This window comes from Artemia franciscana, chromosome 5 (genome assembly GCF_032884065.1).
Source record: "Artemia franciscana chromosome 5, ASM3288406v1, whole genome shotgun sequence".
In the NCBI taxonomy this organism is placed as follows: Eukaryota; Metazoa; Arthropoda; class Branchiopoda; order Anostraca; family Artemiidae; genus Artemia; species Artemia franciscana.
This window is the reverse complement of record NC_088867.1, coordinates 50,709,939-50,731,382: the sequence shown is the minus strand read 5'-3', so window position 1 is coordinate 50,731,382 and position 21,444 is coordinate 50,709,939. Positions and strand designations below refer to the sequence as shown.

Here is a 21,444-nt window from a genome sequence, read left to right as displayed (position 1 = left end):
AAAAAGAGGTTCACCTGTGTGACTCAATTAGAAATCATAGCGTATCAAAGGCCAAATGAAGATATTTTCGGTTTCCGTATAGTGGAAAACTTGGACTTTTGATTTTTATTTGATTATCTCATTTTACACCTCATTTACAAGTGCTAAACTTGTTTTAGAGGTATATTAATATTTTGTTGTTGAAGTACTATTATTTTGAACTTTATCTGTGTTTTGTAGATTTTTTTTTTTCATTTGTTTTCGCTAATTTAATTTGTTGCCATTCCCCCTCCCCTCACCAATTTACTATTCTGTAGACGAGGATAAATGGATTATAACTACTATTTTAAGAAATAAAAACTGTATATCAACCCATTTGGAATTTGGCTCAGGAAAAATTAAGTATAGCATCCCTCTCTCAACTCCAACATAAGCAAAAAAAGCCGAATCAAAGTGATAAATCTGATCAAAGCCACTGCGTCCCCCAGGCCAAAACACTTGTGGCATCTTAACCTGGTTTCGCTCCGTCCCTTTGAACGGTTCTTTAAGTGAGCCCAAGCACAAAATTGATTGGTTTCATAAAATTATTTCACTGGGACGTCTATACAGTATTACCTACGTTTTGTATGTGCCTTTGTGCGCTTTAGGGGAGACTGCTAGTGCTACCTGTTTTTAAAGCTTCTTTCCGTTGGCTAGCTTATCTTTGCTTTCTATTCCTATCTAGTTCACATAGAATAATATTCGACACGTAAGTGAATGGCTGACTATTTTCAAGTTTTTGTGTTCTTAATTGTATAAATTATCCAAAAGTATGTGCTGAATAAATAACATTGTAGAAGGCAAAGGTCCGTCCTTAAAATTTTCCTTTGGGGCCTTAACCCCCATACTAACTAGTGTTTGCTATCATAGAAAATTTGTCACTTGTAGCCCACCCATAAATTGAATCAGTTATGAAAAAACAAGAGTGATGCATAGCAGAATGCATGGGAAATATATTATTGGGGATATTTACTTGCACATTCAGGTGGATAGTGAAACTAATGCCAAAACATGTTGGCTATAATTACTCTGCATGTTTTATAGTAGGCCAAGAATTGTTTTCCTGGTAAATAGGCCTATTGAGCAGTTCATATTATTGACCTACATATTAAGTTAACATACATGCCATTTTCTATGCTCTTTTTGAATATACTGATTGATTTTCTTGCAAATTCAGTTTTAAGCCTTTTTAAACCTTTGAAGTTGATTAGCCTAAATTTGAGTAGAATTTTGATCCTGACTTTTTGCTATCTTGGAAAGGGCTTAGGTTAGGAAAATGAAACTTTCAGGGATGGGTTTACAGGCTAAAGTATGTCCCGGGAAGGTATTTTGAAGTACCTACCTGCACTCCTTCTCCCTCTAGAGGGCCCTGACCTTTGATGACCTTTAAAAAAATGTGTGTTATAAAAGTGAAACCTTACAAAATAGATCTTTTGCTTGAATGAAGTACTGCAAAATTGTTTTCAGCTTCATAACTTTGCCCAATTCCATTTTATAAGGTTTTAAAGATATGCTAATACATTTCCTAAATAAAAAAAACAAACAAAACATTGATATGGCTCAAAATTCTACTCAAATAACAGGAATTGCATTTTTCAGAACTAAAGGCAGAGAAAAAGCAACTAGTATCTGAAAATTAAGATAAAATGTTATTTTGTTAAAATTTCAATAGGCATAGACCTGTCATGTAGGCAAATTTCTGGGCCCTCTAGAGGGAGAAGGGGTAGAGGTGGGTATTTTATAATACCTTCCCGGGACATACTTTAGCCTGTAGATCCATCCCTGAAAGTTTCATTTTCCTAACCTAAACCCTCTCCAAGATAGCAAGAAGTCAATTAAATAGAATTTTACTGAAATGGCTGTTGTTGGTGTGAGTCTCAGAGTAGTTCAGTAAATAAGGAAGCATTTTAAGAAAACAATTCTTACTTCATAATATGCAGAATAATGCTAGGCTATTATTGAAAATGAACTTTGCCCCTCACCCCTATGTATACCAATTCAGGATATATATTTGCACATTAGGGAGGTGAGGATAAAGTTCCTTTCAGATGCAAATGAAGATTAAATTTGGATTCAGGATACAATTCTCACTATAAAGGTAAGTTTGAACTTTACCAAAAACCCAATGTGCAAATATATACCCTGAATTGGTATGTGTAAGGATGGGGGTATAGTTCATTTGCAATGCAGTTGCATGTTAAATTTGGATTCAGGCTGCAATTCTGACTATAGAGGTAAGTTTATTTCTTAGCTACCTGAATAGTCAATTAATATAAACTTTACCCAAATATTTTGCTGTGACAGAACCCTTATCTTCACTTCTTTTACTTTTATACAATTTCTCTAACAGAATTCTGAAAAACAAACATGAATTCAACTTCATTTTCTGTTTTTAAATAGGCTAATCTAAATTCATAATTAGACACTGTCAATGCCACCTAGAAAAAAAACATGTTAATATACAAATAGGCCTACTGTTAATTTAGGTTAAGATTAGGTTAGATTTGCTAGATGGCATTTGTGTGTTTGTTTGTACAAACAAATATATAAAAATGTTATAGAAAAAAGATTTACACCCAGTTTTTAAGTGGCATAAGAGAATAAGAAGAAAACATGGAGGATTTGTTTTGATTTTTTTTTCTATTCAAATTAATCTTGACAAATCAATGTTTGTCAATTATACAATTTTTACAAAATGGATTTATAATGAAATATTAAGTTGAAAACAAAATGTTACACCCATTTTTATACCCCAAAAAATAGAATGAAATAGTTATTTTCAAGGGTCCTACAAGGGTTTAAAATTGAATTTGTGAGAAAAGCAATTATTATATTCAGAAAGAGTATAAAAAATGACATCTAGTGGTATATGCACTTTATTTTTAGGTCAATAATATGAACTGCTCAATATTAACCATTTTCATAAGATGTTTGTGTCTCAATAGTCCCAATTCTGGAAACTACTTTAGAACATTTAATCATATCTTACAATACCTTGATTTGCATGTCCAGCAAGATGAGGTAGTGTTGAACCTCCTGTAGAAAACTTTGCTTATGGTGGTTTCAGGTTTTGGTTTGACATCCCAGTTTGCCCTCTATTTAGTGTTAACCTATTCAGTCATGTATCAAAAATTCATTGTGCATGCACCAGAGCCATATCTAGGGTAGAGGACAAGTATCCTAGGAGCAGTAAAACAAGCTAAAGAATAAATAATAAAAAAAAACTAAAAAAACAATTCAACATTTGGAAATATTTAATTTATAATACCAAAGCATTTTGTTGAGCACAAAAGTTTGTGCTCAACTTGTTTCAACTTGAAGAAGAAAAATTTTTTTTCTTCTTTTTTTTAGAGAGAGGAGAGAGAGTTTATTTGTGCATATAAGGCAATAAAGCAATGTACATGATAAAACAATGTACTAATTATGAATAAGGCTTCAACAGATGTCTGCAGTTGAGTTTGGTAGGTAACATAGGTAAGTTTCCCTGTCAATAATCTAAGAGTTGCCAGGAGTACAAATTCATGAAAGTGGAATGTAATATTTCTCAAAATCTAAGGGAGGGGCTATTAATTGGCACACTAAACTACAGTAGAAATATAAGCTGTACCTGCTTTGATAACCATTGGGGAGTATGTGAATAAAAAATGTTTTCTTGCACTTTGACAATAAAAAAAAAAATTAGATTTGCTGAAAGAAAATCCAAAGAATGGTTGCTGTAAAACAACTAAGATTTCTGTATTCCAAATAAAGTCTTTGTATCCATATTCACTCCTGAAGGAAAGTTTGAATTTAATAAACAAAAAAAGAAAAATGTTTTACTGATTAAAGTAAAACAGTTCAAAATAGGGATGAAACCTTTTTATTGACAGTGAATAGAAATAAAATTGTTTAACTGGATATTTCAAACACATTTACAGTGTTCATCATCATGCTGATGAAGAACACTGTATATGTGTTTGAAATATCTAGTTAAATAATTTTATATCTATTCACTGTCAATAAAAAGGTTTCATCCCTATTTTGAACTGTTTTACTTTTGTCATGGAAAGGCAGTGTGGTCTTTGAAGTTATTTACTGATTATATAGGAAGCACATTGTTGAAACTTATCCTGCCCAGTTCCATCATCTGCAAAGTGAACTTTGCAATCTTTATTATAAACTTAAATACTCCAGTGATATACAGTAGGTCTAAAAAGGCTTGTATCTCTATGACATTGACTGGTTTTAACCATGTTTACTTACCATGTCTACATACAGAAGTTATATAGCTACATAACCATGTCTACAATACATAAGTTATAATAAGGGTGGTACTCATGAGTCTTGGCATTGGTTTGAAGGAAAGTCCTCTCAAGATTCTCAGCTGTGATGAAAAGGTCTGATGCCTTTTCAGGGGGTTTTAGGTCTTTGTGTCTATTGAGACCCAAAAAGTGTAAAACAAGATTAAAGCTCTTGTGTCTCCTTAGTAAGAAGTATCTGACTTGTTCATAGTATTGGTACAGATTGTCAGCTGATTCATAGGAAATCATATTTGAGCTATAAATGATCTTTTCCAGCTCTAACAAGAGCTAAAAGCTCATATGGCACTTACGACAAGGTTGGAAGAGCCAAGAGCTCATATGGCATGAGCTCTAGCAAAATTTTTCAATAGATTGATTTAAAAGAAAAATCAGAGGCTTAATACCCATCAGGATTTAAACTAAGAGCACTGAGACAATAGGTCCTTCTAATATCAAAATTCATTAAGGTCCCATCACCCATTTGTATATTAAAAACTATTTTTTTCTAATTTTTCCTCTCCCTTCTGTTCCCCAGATGGTCAAATTCAGGAAAACGCTTTAATCCAGTCAATTTGTGCAGGTCCCTGAGATGTCTACAAATTTATATTGTCCTAGCATGTCCAGAAGTGCAAAACTTGCCAAAGCAATGGATCCCTCCCCTACCTTTCCCAAAGAGAGCAGATCCAGTCTGGTTACATCAATCATGTATCTGTAACATTTGCTTATTTTAACCACCAGGTTTCATCCAGATCTCTCCACTCAAAGCATTTCCCAAGATTTCTAAAAAGCTCTGGGACATTAATTTTCTGAATTAGTCCCCCCCCCCACCCAACTCCCACAAAGAGAGCAGATTCAGTCTGGTTATGTCAATCATGAATCTAGGACTTGTGCTTATTTTTCCCACCAAGTTTCATCCTGATCTCTCTACTCTAAGCATTTTCCAAGATTTCCTGTTTCCCCCTCCAACTCCCACAAATATCACTGGATACGGTTCAGATTTAAAATAACAGCTCTGAGACACAAGGTCCTTCCAAGTATCGCATTTCTTTAAGATCTAATCACCCATTTATAAATTTAAAGTACCTCATTTTGTCAGTTTTTCCTCTCCCTCCAGCTCTCCAGATGGTCGAATTGGGGAAATGACTGTTATCAAGTCAATTTGTGCAGGTCCCTGACATGTCCACCGATTTTCATTGTCCTAGCATGTCCAGAAGCACCAAACTCGCCCAATCACTGGAAATCCCCCCCACCCCCAACTCCCCCAAAGAGAGCGGATCTGGTCCAGTTATGTCAATAATGTATCTAGAACTTGTGATTATTCTTCCCATCAAGTTTCATCCCAATCTTCACCAGTGTTTTCCAAAATTTCCGGTTTTCAAGATTTCTGTTTCTCCCCTCCACCCCTCTGTGCTCCCAGATCCGATTCAAATTGAAAATAGAGCATCTGAGACACAAGATCTTTCTATATATCTGAATTTCATTAAGATCCAGTCACCCATTCTTAAGATAAAGATACCTCAATTTTCATATCTTTCAAACTTTCTGGTTTCTTCATCCAATTCCTCCCAATGTCACCAGATCTGGTTGGGATTTTAAATAAGAGCTCTGAAGCACAAGACCCTTCTAGTATCAAATTTCATTAAGATCTGATCACCCATTTATAAGTTAAAAACTTATCTTATTTTTTCTATTTTTTCTGAATGACTCCCCCCCAAACCCCCCCAAAGTGAGCCAATCTGGTCTGGTTATCTTAATCACGTATCTAGGACTTGTGCCTACTCTTCTCACCAAATATGATCACAATATCTCCACTCTAAGCGTTTTCCAAGATTTCTGGTTTCTTCCTCCAATTCCCCCCAATGTCACCTGACTGATCAGGATTTAAAAAAGAGCTCTGAGACACAATATCCTACTAAATATCAAATTTTATTAGGATCCAATCACCCATTTGTAAGTTAAAAATACCTCATTTTTTCTAATTTTTCTGAATTAACAAATTAGGTCCATCCCAACTCCCCCAAAGAGAGTGGATCCGATCCGGTTATGTCAATCACATATCTAGGACTTTTGCTTATTCTTCCCACCAATTTTCATCCCGATCTCTCAACTCTAAGTGTTTTTCAAGATTTCTAGTTCCCCCCAAACTCGCCCCCTTCCCAATGACACTGGATCCGGTCGGGATTTAAAATAAGAGGTCTGAGTTACGAGGTCCTTCTAAATGTCAAATTTCATTAATATCACACCACCCATTTGTAAGTCAAAAATACCTCATTTTTCTAATTTTTCCAAATTAACTATCCCTCCACTCCCCTCCCCCCCCCCAGATGGTCGAATCGGGGGAACGACTATGTCTAATTTAATTTGGTCTGGTCCCTGATATGCCTGCCAAATTTCATTGTCCTAGCTTATCTAGAAGTGCTCAAACTAGCAAAACCAGGACAGACCAACAGAAAATGCGATTGCTATATGTCACTTGGTAAATACCAAGTACCATAAAAACCAAAGAAAATTAGAATTGCCCAAAGAAATAAACTAAAAAGGGTCCAGTAAAAACTAAAATCTTAGTTAAGTTAAAAGACACTTAATTCAGTTGAAAATCAAACTAATTTTTCTCTAAAAACTAAAAGTTGATTTCTTTGGTAAGCCAGAAAAAGTTGTACAAACTGCAGGGTGAGGTTTGCTGGGCCTCAGAGCCCTGTTTCTACACAGGTGTAAGTGATTTCAAGATGCTCTTTTACCAATGTTTTAATGCTCAACTGGTCCAAAGAATGCACAAAATATCAGCTTCTTAGCATAACCCAGTAGTAGAAAAAATTAGGACTGGGGTCTGAGAAACCCCACCCTGCAAGTTAAGGGTTAAACTTTGAGATTTAACTCATAGAAAATGAAGCTGTTACCTAACCATATTGTGATTGGGGATGTAGTTGAGTTAGAACCTCTGATAAGCATGATAATTTGCCACCATGGCAGTCTGTATTTAAGAGTGTGGATCTTCATTATCAAAACAATCTGGATTGAAAGGGGATATACCTTCCAAATCCCTTCTGGATGTTTGATTTAGGAAAATGTAGAGGAAATAAGAAAAAGCACAGGCCATTTTTTTCCAATCTCATTTTTTAAGTTCAAAATAACCAGGCAAAAACATTAAAATATTGAACTATTACTAATCCAAGTATACTTTAATGGGCTATGTGCGTGTTGTGGTGCAAGTCATGACATGCATAATTTGTTTTTCTACTAGAGCAATGAAAATTGCTGTGTTGCACACAAAATTGGTCAATTTTAGCACTTTTTAACTGAAAGTTTTTTTAACTGAAAGTAAGGAGCAACATTAAAACTTAAAACAAACAGAAATTACTCCGTATATGAAAGGGGCTGTTCCCTCCTCAACCCCCTGTTCTTTACGCTGAAGTTTGACTCTTTGTCTTAACTCTACTTTTTAAAACAGTAAAAAACTTTAGCGTAAAGAGCAGGGGTTTATAAGCAAATTTTGTTAAAAATATATGGGGACTAAACAGAGAATTACAAGGTCATCTTGGCAATTCTTGTCAAATTATCTCTTTGTTTTGGCAAACATGCCATAAGTCTTTCAAAGTTTTTCTTGATAGCCTAAATAATAAGGCTTTGTGTCTTTCATAGACATTCCAAAGGGTAGCTGAATATACTCTGTACCTTGAATATTATCCTAGTAGGAGAATCTCTCCTGCTCCAGAATGTGGATTAAAATATGCTTACCTGGTGGAAGGGAGATCGGTGGTTGGGACTGTCCCCTAGGAAAAGCACTTTTCCGAACACTGGATCTGAAAAAAAAAAAAAAAGAAAATTTTCTCCCTTTTCCGGCAGGGAACATTATTTTTGCAGAATTCATGTGACATTTTAAAATAAACTTAAAAAGATGGGCCATGGGGTGGAGTACTCCTTCATGTTAAGAATAATTATAAATATAATGTTATATACATATTTAAATTAATCATGGAACTAGTTTTGTGTTCAAATAAGAGTAAAGCAAAACATTTCAGCTTGAAACTACATAAATTGTCCTGTACTTTAGGGTGGCTGTCATGCTGGTGTCCTCTTCTGTAATTCCTAAAGATTTATAAAACGATAGATGTTGATTGAAATTTCAATGAGGTACATGGCCTGCTAAACTTTAGTGCAAATATAAAGAATGGGGATAAGGGGGTGACAGCCCCCTTTTATATAAGACAATATTTGTTTTTCAGTTTTTATATTGCTCTTTGCTTTCATTTCGAAACACCTTTTCTTTTATTTAGTTTACCACTTAAAATGAGCAAAAATTACTATGAATAAATGACTGAAACCTAAATTAAATAAATCTCTCGAATCTGCCATGAATTAGAGTGGCATTTACCCTTTATTGGAAACGAAATATATTTTTTGTGCATTTTCTTTTTCATTATAACATTTAGGAATAAAATTCTTCCAAAACTTCTAGAATAACAAATATTTGTTATAATCAATTTAGTCTTATTAGTCCAATATATGAGAAAGAATTTCCAGTGGTTTCTTTTTTTAATCCTATTTGTTCAAATTGTATTTTTGGGGTAGGGGGAGGGGAATCTAAGAGACGCTAAAGCTACACATTTTATGGTAAAACTTCTTGATATAAAACAGGAGTTGGTAATACATTTGGTATTATTGTTTTGAAAATGTCTTATTTTTGCTACTTGTTGTCTTTTTACGCTATTTTTATTTTCAAATGTATACAATTAACCCATTGGCTGCATGAAGCTTGTGATTTGCTTCATTGTTTATTGTAAGTTTTTCCCTGCTTAAGTGAAACAGCATGGTTTGGCCAGCTTAGAAAAAATAGTATTAGTGATTAGAACTAACTACTGTGGCTTATTAGATGCCATTTGACAGCGTCTAATGCTGACCATGCAATTTGGTGTTATTTTTGTATTAGGTGACATTAGCACAGATAATATAAAATGTTGAGATACCCTTACACTGGATTTAGTTTAGATTTTGTCAGTCCTTGCGTATGTAACAAACTCTAATAAAAAGCAAGAATGTTATTAATTCTTTACCAAATTCTTAACCAAAATATATATTTTTTCGTTTTTTGTAAAATTGAAGAATTTAATTCTTCTTCCATCAATTTATTAAAAAAAAATTCCATTGGGTTTTCCTTTTAAATCTGTTCCTGATTCATTTTTGTTTTTGGGGAGTGGGGGAGAAGTTTAAGATGTGGCAACACCACGCTCATTTGGTGAAGTTTTCTTAATACTAAATAGATCTTGGTACTACATCTGGCTGTACTGCTTTGAAAAGGTCACATTTTCTACTTTTTTGTCCTATTAAAACTATTTAATTTTACCTTCAGATGTATAAAATTAATCATTGGCTCATTAAAATGTTTTATCTAGGCAATTTATTTAGTCTTTATTGCATCGCAAATGATACTCTATATTTTGGGGCGTTTGAGGGGTAGCAATATAACTCTTATTTGTGGTAATTTATATTTATGTTAAATTTGGCTTCATAGTTTTTTGGGGGGAATTTCTTCCATGCTGAAGTGAAATTAGATAGTTTGGTAATTTTAAAAGAAAAAGCAGTGTTAATGGACTAGTCTTCACTAGTGTGTTGGTTTTTATGCATTAAAGGCCATTAAACCCAGATATATTAGCACATGGACTCTATAATGTTAAGAAATCCCTTATAATTGGTATAATTTAGATTTGGTCATTATTTTAGTATATACTACGTGTGCAAATTTAAGATTGTGCTCTTTGGCATTTCATCTTGTTCAATTAAATGTGTTCAGTCTAAATTACAAACAGTCTATGCCACTCTATTACTAGAGTATAATTTGGTCATTGTGTCAAAATTGACATAAAAATTACCACATCAACTCTATTTTTAATAAAATATTGAAAATAGTTTATCGTCTCAGTTTTCATTGTATTCATACTTGTTCTCTCATACATAACAAGATAGTAATTAACTAGAAAGTACTGTTGTAAAGATGTAATAATTTATCTAGTATGTCATAACATGTCAAATAATAAGCATATGTCTATATAATTAATCTAGTCTGAAATGTTACTATCCTTGACATGTATATTAAAAATGGCTCCAAAATAACAGTTTCGGCATATATATTATTAAATGCAAAAATACAGATTTTAAAATGTCAAAGATCAATATCAGTCAAAATTTATTGTTATACTCAGAAGAGTAGAGACATCTCTGTCACTTTCAGTTACAAAGGGCTACATAATTATTAAATAGAATGGATGAATAAATATGCTTATTCACTACAATAGCTTCAATCTAATAAAAGGTTGTCAATATACAAAAAAAGAAGTGACATTATAAATCCCAAATAGTCCAGCAACTGAGAGGGCAACTGTCCCTAGTCGCAGTCTCTGATGGGGCACCAAACTGAGTTTGTTTTCACTTATATATTGGTAGTGATCTTGGAGGAGGGGATTAATAATTATAATATATATTTTTCAAATTGAATGAATAAATTTGTTTATTCACTACAATAGCTTTAAACTAAGAGAAGGTTGTCAACATACAAAAAAAAGGAATTGACAACATAAATCCCAAATTTGTAGAAGGAACTTCGTAAAAGGAAAATAATCAAAGTATAGGCCTTGTTTCACTAGAAACAAGTCCATTGGGTCAGATCTCTGTTCCCTTGATATTTAAAGCAATGCTGTAAACTTTTCTCTATTATTTATGTAGACATTGAAATTTTAGTTATCACAAAACTTCCCATGGATAGTCAAGTGCAATTGGATGGAAGATTAATTAATATTGTAGATGACTCTTGGAGGCTTGATAAGCTACCTGATGAAGAAGTATTTATACCAACTGAAGAACTGCCTGACCTAGAACCAGACAACAGCAATACCCAGGAGTCCCTCCGTGAACAAGAAGAAAAGTGGACTGACCTGGGACTGAATTTTATCTTGGAAAACAACAGTGCCTAAATTAGTTTTTACATTTATAGCTTATCATTTCAATACCACCTTCATTAATAAGGTATGTTTTTGGCAAGAGGCATGCAAAAATTCATTTCAGTCAAAATCATCCAAAAACATGCAAATTGTTTGAAAATTCGTGAAGATGAAGATAAAGTAAAAAAAAAATGGACATTTTGGGGAGGGTACCATTAGGCTATATGGCTGTTTTATGTATATTGTTATTTCGCCATCAAGTATTTCTTGCAAGTAGATTTTGATGAGACTAATCAATTCATCAGAACACTCAGAAATAAGTAGAAAATAGGCTTAGTATAGTATTTCTAAATTTGTATATGTCCCAAAACTTTATATTTATATTATAGCTCTAATAAACACATTCATGTTCTTATATTTTGTTTTATTATTTATTTTTATCTCTTGAGCATTCTAGCAGGTAGTTTTTCATACATATGGTTATTCTATTTTCATTAGCAGAAATGACTAGAAAATAAAACACACCATTTCTTACTTTATATTCATATGGTAATATTATAACTGCATAATTAAATCAAGATAAAAGCTTTCATTCCTGAATCCGCGTTAACAGCAGATTTTTCTTACAAAATATTTTTTTTTAATGTGTTTTTAAACTCTTTGGCTATAATGGGCCATATTTTTCTATGTGATAGGGTGTGTGATAGGATTCAAGTGAGTTCAGGCCCTGGGCTTAAAATTTTGCTAATTTTGAAATATATATGATATCAATAAAAATTGTTGTTTTTAGATGTGAGAAGAGGAAGAGTTTTTCATCAAAGCAGCCTAAAAACAAAACATAAAACACATAAATGAGGATTAGCCAATAATAAAGAATATTTTTATTCCAGTGTGCTTTTATCACTTCCGACAAAAGGGTTCAATTACATTTTCTAGTTACACTGTTGATTTAAGAATGGTTGAGCTGAATAGAACTAGTCTTATGGAGATTGAATCAAACAGGGTTTAGTCCAACGGGTGTTGAGTTAAATGAGGTTTAAATTGCATGGGGGGGGGGTTGAATAGGGGTTCAGTTGAACTGATTTTTTTAGACAGGGGTTGAGTTTCATGAGTGGTCAGTTAAATAGGGGTTCAGTTGCATGAGAATTTAGTTAAACGGGGTTGAGTTGCATGAGGGTTAAGTTAAATAGGGGTTGGGTTACACAAGGGATGAGTTGAATAGGGGCTCAGTTACACAGGAACTTTTTTTATTCTCTTTTATTTTGTATAAACAATGGCCCATTGAGACTTGCGGTTTTAAAACGATCATATCATGTGCATGAAATGCTTTAAATAGTTTTGTAATTATCTTCCAGGAGTAGAATGGAATAATGCAGGCAAAAAAAAAGATGTATGAGTTAAAATTTAATTAACACATAAACGCCTTTATTTACATGAGATTTTGCATATCTATAAACGAACTTAAAAACCTTCAAGTGTTACTCAATTTATTTGTTGAATATTGCGTTATGGTTTGTTTCTTCATTTTATATCGAGATTTTTACTCTACTTCAGCATTTTGTAAGTCTCTCTATACTTCAACAACACTTTTCAACGAAAGATAAATTCAACAATCGGGAAAAACGTTAAATCTCCACTATCCTAGATAATGAATTTTGAATTGCCCCCCCCCCTCCGCCAAAAAAATAAATCTAAAAAATATCTCAAATTACTACAAATTTTTTTCTAAAGTGTATCCCTTTTCAATTTCCAGGAGTACTTCTAAAATAAACAACCTGATCAAATATACAAAACATTGATAAAAATTTGAAAAGTCTGAGAGCAGTCATTTCTCGGCATTTTCGTTTTCTTGCAATAGTTTATCATTTGTGTAATTATCAACATTTATCCAAAACGCTGAATGTGATACAGAATACAGTTGAATCAAACTCACTAAAAGCTAGTTCTCAATATGGTGCTCCAAATGATCTTTGCAGTGTTAGACCAACTGATATGATACTGGCCAAAAAGTTAATAATCCTATCTGGTTTTCCTAATAAAATTAAACGATAGACAAATTGTACTGGAAGCAGGTTTTTTTTTTTGAAGAACTTAAAATCAGTATCTTTAATGAGAATATATATTCATGTAGCTTTTGATTTCTCAAAGTTTTTTCCATGTTATGCAGACCATAAATATTCATTTAGCATTCCCCCACTCTCCGTTTCTGTGTTACCCAAAGAAATATAAGGGTTTTCTAAAATGACAAAATGAGTATTCTGCATTTGTCATGTTTTCCGTCTTAAGCGAGTTCAGCTATGAGAATGTTTCATTACTTCAGTAAAACTAAGTTTGTAGTCTTACCTTTCTGTTATAAGCTAGTTGATATATATATATATATATATATATATATATATATATATATATATATATATATGGCTCAAAAGTAGATAACCAAATCAGGTTTTGAAGACCCCAAAAGGATAAATTCAAGCTTTTCATCAAAAAGTTTTCGGTTTGACAATTAGGATTACAAAAGCTTTTTGCGGTATTTCTTGCAAAAAGAGTTTGATTGGTATCATTAATTCATTTAAGAGCCACAAATGAATAAAAAATAAAATATAGTATTTCTTTCTTTATACTTATAAATGATAATAGTATATTTTACATAGTGCTGATAGTAACTTCATTCATTGTCTTGCTTTTTTTTTATTACCTTCTTGGGTGTTTTTGGTTGTGTTTTTACTAATTCAAAAGCAGAAAAGGTTTGAAACCACCCCAAAAGTATATATGGCACGTTGTTGCTGGAGTAGATAACCGCAATGGAGATGCAGTCTCTAAAGAAGGGCTAATTTGCGGTGGCCAGATTCATAGAAAACCCTATTTAAGATTATCAAGCGGAATGTATTTCTAATCCTGTATTTACCTCAGAGAAACATATACCAGTACAACACCACAAAAAAAATCATTAATGTATTACACACGTTAGAAGAATGTAAACGCTTTCAGGTTCCTTGGAAACCTCAAAGCCCTTCTGTGTGTTTTTCTGGTGTTAATTAAATCATAAATCAGACTTATCTTCCTATTCTTCCAAACTTTTTTTTAACTGTGAAAACACCCTGAGCCTTTGCTATTCTACTTTTAACATCTTCATTGCTCCCACCGTCTTTACTAATAATACTACCAAGGTAAGTGAAGCTGTCCACCTGACCAATCTTTTCGTTACCCAACGTCACCTTTTCATTTTCACTTATTCTGAGCCTTAGTGACTTAGTCTTCTTAACATTAATTTTCAAGCCTATTCTAGCACCCTGAACTCGCAAAACCTCTAAAAATTCATTCATTTTGCTCACACTTTCTTGCCATGTCTAAAAATTGATTTCACTTTTAATGAGAAAAAAGGTTCAAATATCTTTGAAAATTTTTCATTTGAAAAGTGACTGCGTAAGGTGAATGACTGTATGTATAAAAGTAAATACAAGCAGTCACTGTTTCACACAGTGACTGTATGAAATGCTAGGGAATGGAATAAAAGCTCCAACTTAACAAAAATTAAAGTTAGGTATGGTATATGACAGTTATTTTGAGTTTTTGAAATTCATATGATGATTTTTAGAGAATATAACGATATAGATGACGTAAAGTATAGTATATGATTTAAGTTCTCAATATTTCAGATAACAATGGCTGAATTACCGGACCTTGGGAAGCACTGTGGTTTAGGGAGCTGTAAACAAATTGATTTTCTTCCAATTTTGTGTAATTTTTGCCAGACATATTTTTGTAAAGAGCATATATTCACTGATGATCATTTATGTAAAGCTGTTAATAGCTCGGTGAGTATTAAGTTGTCAATTCAAAATTATACATGTTTAAAAAAAGTATATTTAATCTGTTATTCACAGGCTGGATGCTGAAAGATGAATAAAAATAACTATTGAAAATAAATGCTTTGAAAGCTAATGAATTTTTTTGGCCCATTTTAATCTTCAATGGACGGTATATAGCTTGTAAAAAAGTAACCATAATTTAAAAAGGGACGACTTTCAAATGCTTTGAAACTCGCGTCTTCAAATCCTTAGATCTTTCAGTGACACCATGGAAAAAGCCATGAACTCTGTTCATAAAGAAAAGTATTTTCGAACATAGATTTTAAAAAATAGCAATCAGTTATATTTCGTATCGAAAAGTGACTAATCAAGTCATTGCGTTGACTAACCTAATGGTTAACTCGTTTGTCTTAAGAAGATCTAAAACTGCAACCCTTGTTTGGGACAAGCGCAAAACCAGTAGAGCTAAATATGAGGCTGCTATATGTTTATCTTTCAAAAGTGACTCTTGAACCCTTTCTAGACTTGTTTCCGATTTATGAAATTAGACTGATGATTTTCGTATTTTATATCAGGGTTTTCAACCTTTGGGTTTTGAACATTCAGTGGATCATGAAATAAATAAATTGAAGCGCAAAATTTTACTAGATTGTTATAAATTGACATGGCTTTCACAATGCTCAATAAATGAATTTCGTGAATAGTTCAAATCGTTTTGGGTGTTGCTTCGGTTCTTGGTAAATAGGGTCGTTCCTAGGGTTCTTGCCTCTCCCCCTCCCTTCCCCGAAAAAAATTAAGTATGAAATCGCAAAGGAATAACCCAACCGCCTCTAATACAAAAATCTTAGCTGCGTACTCCCCCCAAACCCCCATCAACTGTTTACTTTCCTTTGAACTTTCATGAACTTTCATTCAAAATATTGACTAACCTAAAAACAATGATCTCCTGATCTTTCTAAGATTAGCTGTAAAGGTGAAAAAAAGAAAAAAAATGCTTTTGGCGACTCCAGTTCACAAAAAAAAAAAAAAAATATTTATGCATCCAGAGATGGAGCCGGAAAAAAGAGGGGAAGAATTTTTCTTAAACAGCTTAAAGCTTATGGTTAGGTTGTCGCCTCTGAATTATTTGTCTTTTTATTGTTTTTATTTTTTGGTAGATGACGACTTATACTTACTTACAACACGACTGCCTGTCCATGGATTATTCTTTATGGTTGATTGTGTATGGCTAAGCTGTTTGACCTATGTAATTGGATGGATGAGTAGGGTTAAAGCCTCATTCAAGTACTTATCTATATTAATTACTGAAGTAGGAAAAGTCTTCCTTTCTCCTTTTGTCTTTCTTCTTCTTCTTCTTTTTATGGTGTATGTTTATTTCTGTGTTTGTGCTGTTGCATTGGTGATTTCTTTTTTCATTATACATAAATACGTGGGTCAAAGAACCACCAGTTCACGAAAAATATATTGAGAAAATACACCAAAAACTTGGACAAAAAAATAGTTGCGCAAAAAATAAAGAAAAAATATTGGGTCTGCCAAAATAACCAAAAAATTATTTTCTTCCAGATTGCCTCAAAAATTTCAAAATCGTTAACAGGGCTCAGTGGAATTGTTATTCTTATTCAAAGCAAGATGAGATCTAAGGGATAGGAAACAGGCAAGAAAACTTTTGGTTTCTCGTCTGTCATCTGTAAGCCCCTGGGCAAAGATGGCTGTAGCAATAAAAAAAGGTCAGGGTCGCCCCTCTACCTTTTCTGAAAAAAAAAATGAACCAATTATTTATTTTTTTCAATTGACTTGAAAATTATATTTGTCTTTGGGTAGTAATACAGACTCCAATAAGTGAAGCTGGATATTTAGGATCAATGTTTACTTTATAAACCCGTTTTTTACGAGACTAATTAAAAAAAAAACTTTTCCTCGAAAGAAATTTATCAAAGAAAACTTAAGAGCTGTATTAAATCAAAGATATGCAGAAACAAAGTCATGTAAAGCTACCATAAATCACCATGAAAATATAAATGATGCTTAAAACGAACAGAAATCATAATAAAGAGACGAACCAAGTTCAAAATGAGCAGAAACTAAGAGGAATAGGGCTGACACTTTCCAGTTAAATTATTGACACTTTTTTAGTGTCCCTTTTAATTTATATATATATATATATATATATATATATATATATATATATATATATATATATATATATATATATATATATATATATATATATATATATATATATATATATATATATATATATATATATATATAAAAATATATATATATATATATATATATATGTCCCTTTTAATTCTTTAAGACGCGTCAATCCGACGTGGTACACGACTCGTATCTTGATCAAAGGTACCCCTTAATAAATACAGCCATCCTTCTGCATCTAATCAATATGAATATTTATGAAAATGAAAAGCAGCCCCCCCTCCCCTTTTTTATGTCCCTTTTAATTCTTTTTCTGACTTGTGTTTGTTTAAGTATAGTTTTTTCTGTTTTTATCTTTTTAACTTTTCAATTGACTTATTATAGTTTAATTACTGAATCATAATTGATTATTCATTATGTGATTATTCATTATTTTTTTTTTTTGCTTTTTTTCCATTTTTAGTGCGAATATGTGATTTCTCGACTCCGAAGTCTGAATTCGGCCCTTTGTGGGCTTGTGATAGATATTCTTTAAAAATAAATATCTTATCTGACATCCCCATGTCTTCTAAAGACTGTGTCTTTATTTCTTATAATGACGAAGAAAAGAAAAAAATCACCATCTTAACCAACATTACTGAAAAGTAAAAAATGAATGTGAATTGACAGTTTAATATTTGTACTGATATTCACTACTGAAGCTGTTAATGATTTTGGATTTATTAAAGTCCAAAATAAGAAAACGTTTAAAAGGAACTGTGTAATAGATCTAAAATCAGTGAATATAGTAAATATTCTATATTCACTGATCATAATTCACTATGATCATAATTCACTGAATATAGTAAGTATATTATTATTTACTGCAAATTGCAGCTCTAGGCATGTCGCAAAATTGTATGTTGCTGAAAAATCCTTTTAGCGTATTTTTCAATCTAAAACAATTAAACAATAAAATATTAAACAATTAAACAATAAAACAATTAAAAACGTATTTTCAATCTAAAACAAATCCAGGGCAATTTTTTAAAATATAATTTGGTAGATCGATAAAATGAAATGTCGGCTAGCTAATGATATCTGATTTGTCATCTCAAGGTGATTAAAACCGTAGACAGACTAAGACGCGTCAATCCGACGTGGTACACGACTCATATCTTGATCAAAGATAGTTCAAAGGTACCCCTTAATAAATACAACCATTCTTCTGCGTCTAATCACTATGAATATTTATGAAAATGAAAAGCAGCAAAAACCTTCCTCGGTCAATATGTTTTTAGAAAGGAGCACTTCAACAAGAACAAGGGGGGCTTTTTGATTCAAAACGCCGGCTGCTTTTCTTTGTTTGACATAACTGGAGAAAATTTCCACTCTTTCCTCATTAAACATAAATAATCAGGATTAGTTTTTATCCAAATTTACAAATTTTGTTACATACTCTACATTTATAAGCAGTAGTAATACCATATATATTTGACTTATTATACCCTTATATTACCAAACAAAAAGATGCATACAGAGTACTAAACATGTAAGTACAAAAAATATGGACCAGTATTTACACGACTAAACCAAGATATTTGTCAAGATATTGGTCAGTTACACGACTACTAAAACTAGCTGAGGAACATTAAAAATGAAACGACGTTGAGATTAGGAAAATATGCCTCTAAACGGAAAATGTTCCATTTTTTAGAGTTTGGGTTGCTATTGAGCCGAATCGCTCCTTACTTACAGTTCGTTACCACGAACTGTTTGATATAGAAGCCATGAAAAAATGGAAAACAAACTGAAGTTCAAACTTTGATTTTGTCACTAAGAAACATTCTTGTTTCGAGTGTTCCGTCAGCTGTTCTTACAAATACGAATCTCTTTTATTTTTGGGGTGGGGTCTCTATATCTTTATAGGTCTCTGTACCCATCCATGGTGTCTAAAATTTGTTGAATACAAACACTGAAAAATCATTAGAGCGACTTTTTCTACTGACTTGTACTATAAAGCGCTTTCTACTTCTTTGCAAACTGCCTAACCTTACTTATTTTGTTCAAAGATCTAAGGTGACAGTATTGCAAGCTTCTGGTTCTGATTTCGACCAGCTTTAAAGTTAATATTGAGTTACAGGTTCTCAATCTTCGGAGGAATGTCCAGTTGTTACACTAGAGCTTCTTCTTAGCTGAAAAAGCAGTAGTTATAAGAGCTAACTAAATAAAATAAAGTAAAAACTATGTCTCTAGTGATGCCTCCAAATCAGATGTAGTTTCAGCTCACTTATCAAATGCACTTTCATCATCCAACTTGTAAGGGTCATCCATGATCCATATCACGTTTGATATGGATCAGGGTCATTATATCAGACGTGGTATTAGCAATATCCTCATTTATGACATCGGGTAAATCATCTTCGTCTGCATCAATCTCTTGCTCTCTACTTGGGCCTTCTTCCATTTCATAATCACTGAAATCAAAATTCACGTGCAAAAACTTGCTCTGCATCAGTTTCTCCATAGGACTTGACAGCATTGGTTACACGAAGGTAAGGGAGGCAACCAAAGCATGAAGACCTTTTAATCCCCCCAGGGTAGCATGCTTTAACAATAGCTTAAACGTAAGCAGTTGGTTGAACGAAAAAAAAAACAGAAAACAGATAAAAAAAACAGAAAGGGTAAAAATAGGTTAACAAAAAACAGAACAGAAACAGGTCCGACAAAAACAGATGTCCTGTTTTTGTTTTCCGGACAGTTTTTTTTAAGACAGAAAAAGGTTACACAAAAAAAAGAAATAAAAATAGGAACAGTGCCCATGCTTAGTCCAGACCCCACGAGCGCGTCCCTAATTTCTTGTTATCCTGTTATCTACCGAAAAGAGCTGTTCGATCTCAACGCAATGATAGGTTACAGTTGAAATCCTTGTTGGATCTTTTTGAGGATAAGCAACCAATCCAACCTTTATGAGAAGAGAGAAGTTCTTAAATTGCAGTCATTGAAATATACATCAGAGGGGCTACTGGAATATAACCTTCTGTGTTCTAGTTACCGCTGCTGTTTACCCAGGGTTCAAGCTACGCTTCCACCTTCAATGCGCTCCAGGCCGATCCGACTGTCTGGAACACGTGCTACATGCACTTGGGAGCTTTGTTTGGATTCATTGTTCATTTTTACATCCATTAAACCGGAAATTTTATCGAAGTTTTAACGTGTATTGATCATTTAATAGTTATTATCTTATTTTTTTAAGACTTCAACATAGTAAAGTTTGTTTATTTTTCAGGCTCCAAAAGTACTTGGCAAAATAGGAACACATGAATGCTCTTTTCCTAATTGTTGTCATCGTGATGTAAGTCGGCTTGAATGTCCAGGATGTTCAAAACATTTTTGTCTCACGCATCGTTTTCCAGATACGCACTCGTGCATCAGCTACGTTCCTCCTAAAGAATACATGCCAGAAACATCTAAATTGGTGCGTAAGATCCAAGAAAAGGCCGTGCAGCTTAGTAGACCAATGGTTGGAAAAAGCTCCAAAATGTCAGCTAAAGTGCAGTTAATGAAGATCAAACAAAAAGCGATTGGATTGAACAACATTCCACAAGAGGAGAAAGTATTTTTTCTTGTGAAAAGTGAAAAAGGAGATATACCTGTTTTTGTGTCCAAATATTGGTCAGTTGGAAAGGCAGTCGATAGCATTGCCTCTTTATGTAATGTTGTTAATAATAATCATAAATTGAACGTTCCAAAATTATGTCTCTTTAAGGAAGATACTAATCTGTATGACAGAACTGGTGCCAAAATTATGGAATTGGTAGAGTCTGAATTTTCACATAGTGGCAGTACCCATACCTTGAAATTATTTATTAGTGAATAAAAATGGATCCTTGTCAAAAGTGAAATTGTCAAAAGTGAAGTTTGATTCGTAGTTTTTCTGTTAATAGTCTGTAAAAAAAAAAAAAAAAAATATATTTAAATCTTTAAATTGTTTTGCCTTTCCAAACATTGTTCTGCTCAGTCTTATCTGTAGTACGGGACTAAAAAAAAATCACCCAAGTAGTTGTTCTTAGGAGAAATATGAATTTTTATTTAGCTTTCCTTCCAAAGTTTTTTTTTTTTTTTAATTGCGAATTTAGAAAGTGCACATTACTTTTTCTGTGTTTCCCTTTTTGTAAAATATCCTTTTTTGTAAAATAAAAAGGTTTGTCTAATTCATATTCTTAGCATCAAGTTAATTTCATAACTGAAGCTCAATTTCAT

The 21,444-nt window shown here is 32.8% G+C and overlaps 1 protein-coding gene across 2 annotated transcripts; it reads left to right on the top strand.

The window, feature by feature from the left end:
• Positions 1-639: 639 nt before the first annotated feature.
• On the top strand, positions 640-21,395 carry LOC136027557 (AN1-type zinc finger protein 1-like). 2 transcript variants are annotated; one of them, XM_065704924.1, is made up of 4 exons: positions 640-727; positions 11,031-11,315; positions 14,887-15,045; positions 20,471-21,395. In XM_065704924.1, exons 3-4 carry the CDS (start codon positions 14,893-14,895, stop codon positions 21,059-21,061), a joined length of 744 nt encoding a protein of 247 aa, XP_065560996.1. In that variant the 5' UTR covers positions 640-727; positions 11,031-11,315; positions 14,887-14,892; the 3' UTR covers positions 21,062-21,395. The 2 variants fall into 2 exon arrangements, with proteins under 2 accessions (XP_065560996.1, XP_065560997.1); XM_065704925.1 differs by lacking the exon at positions 11,031-11,315 and having other exon boundaries at positions 705-727.
• Positions 21,396-21,444: the final 49 nt, after the last annotated feature.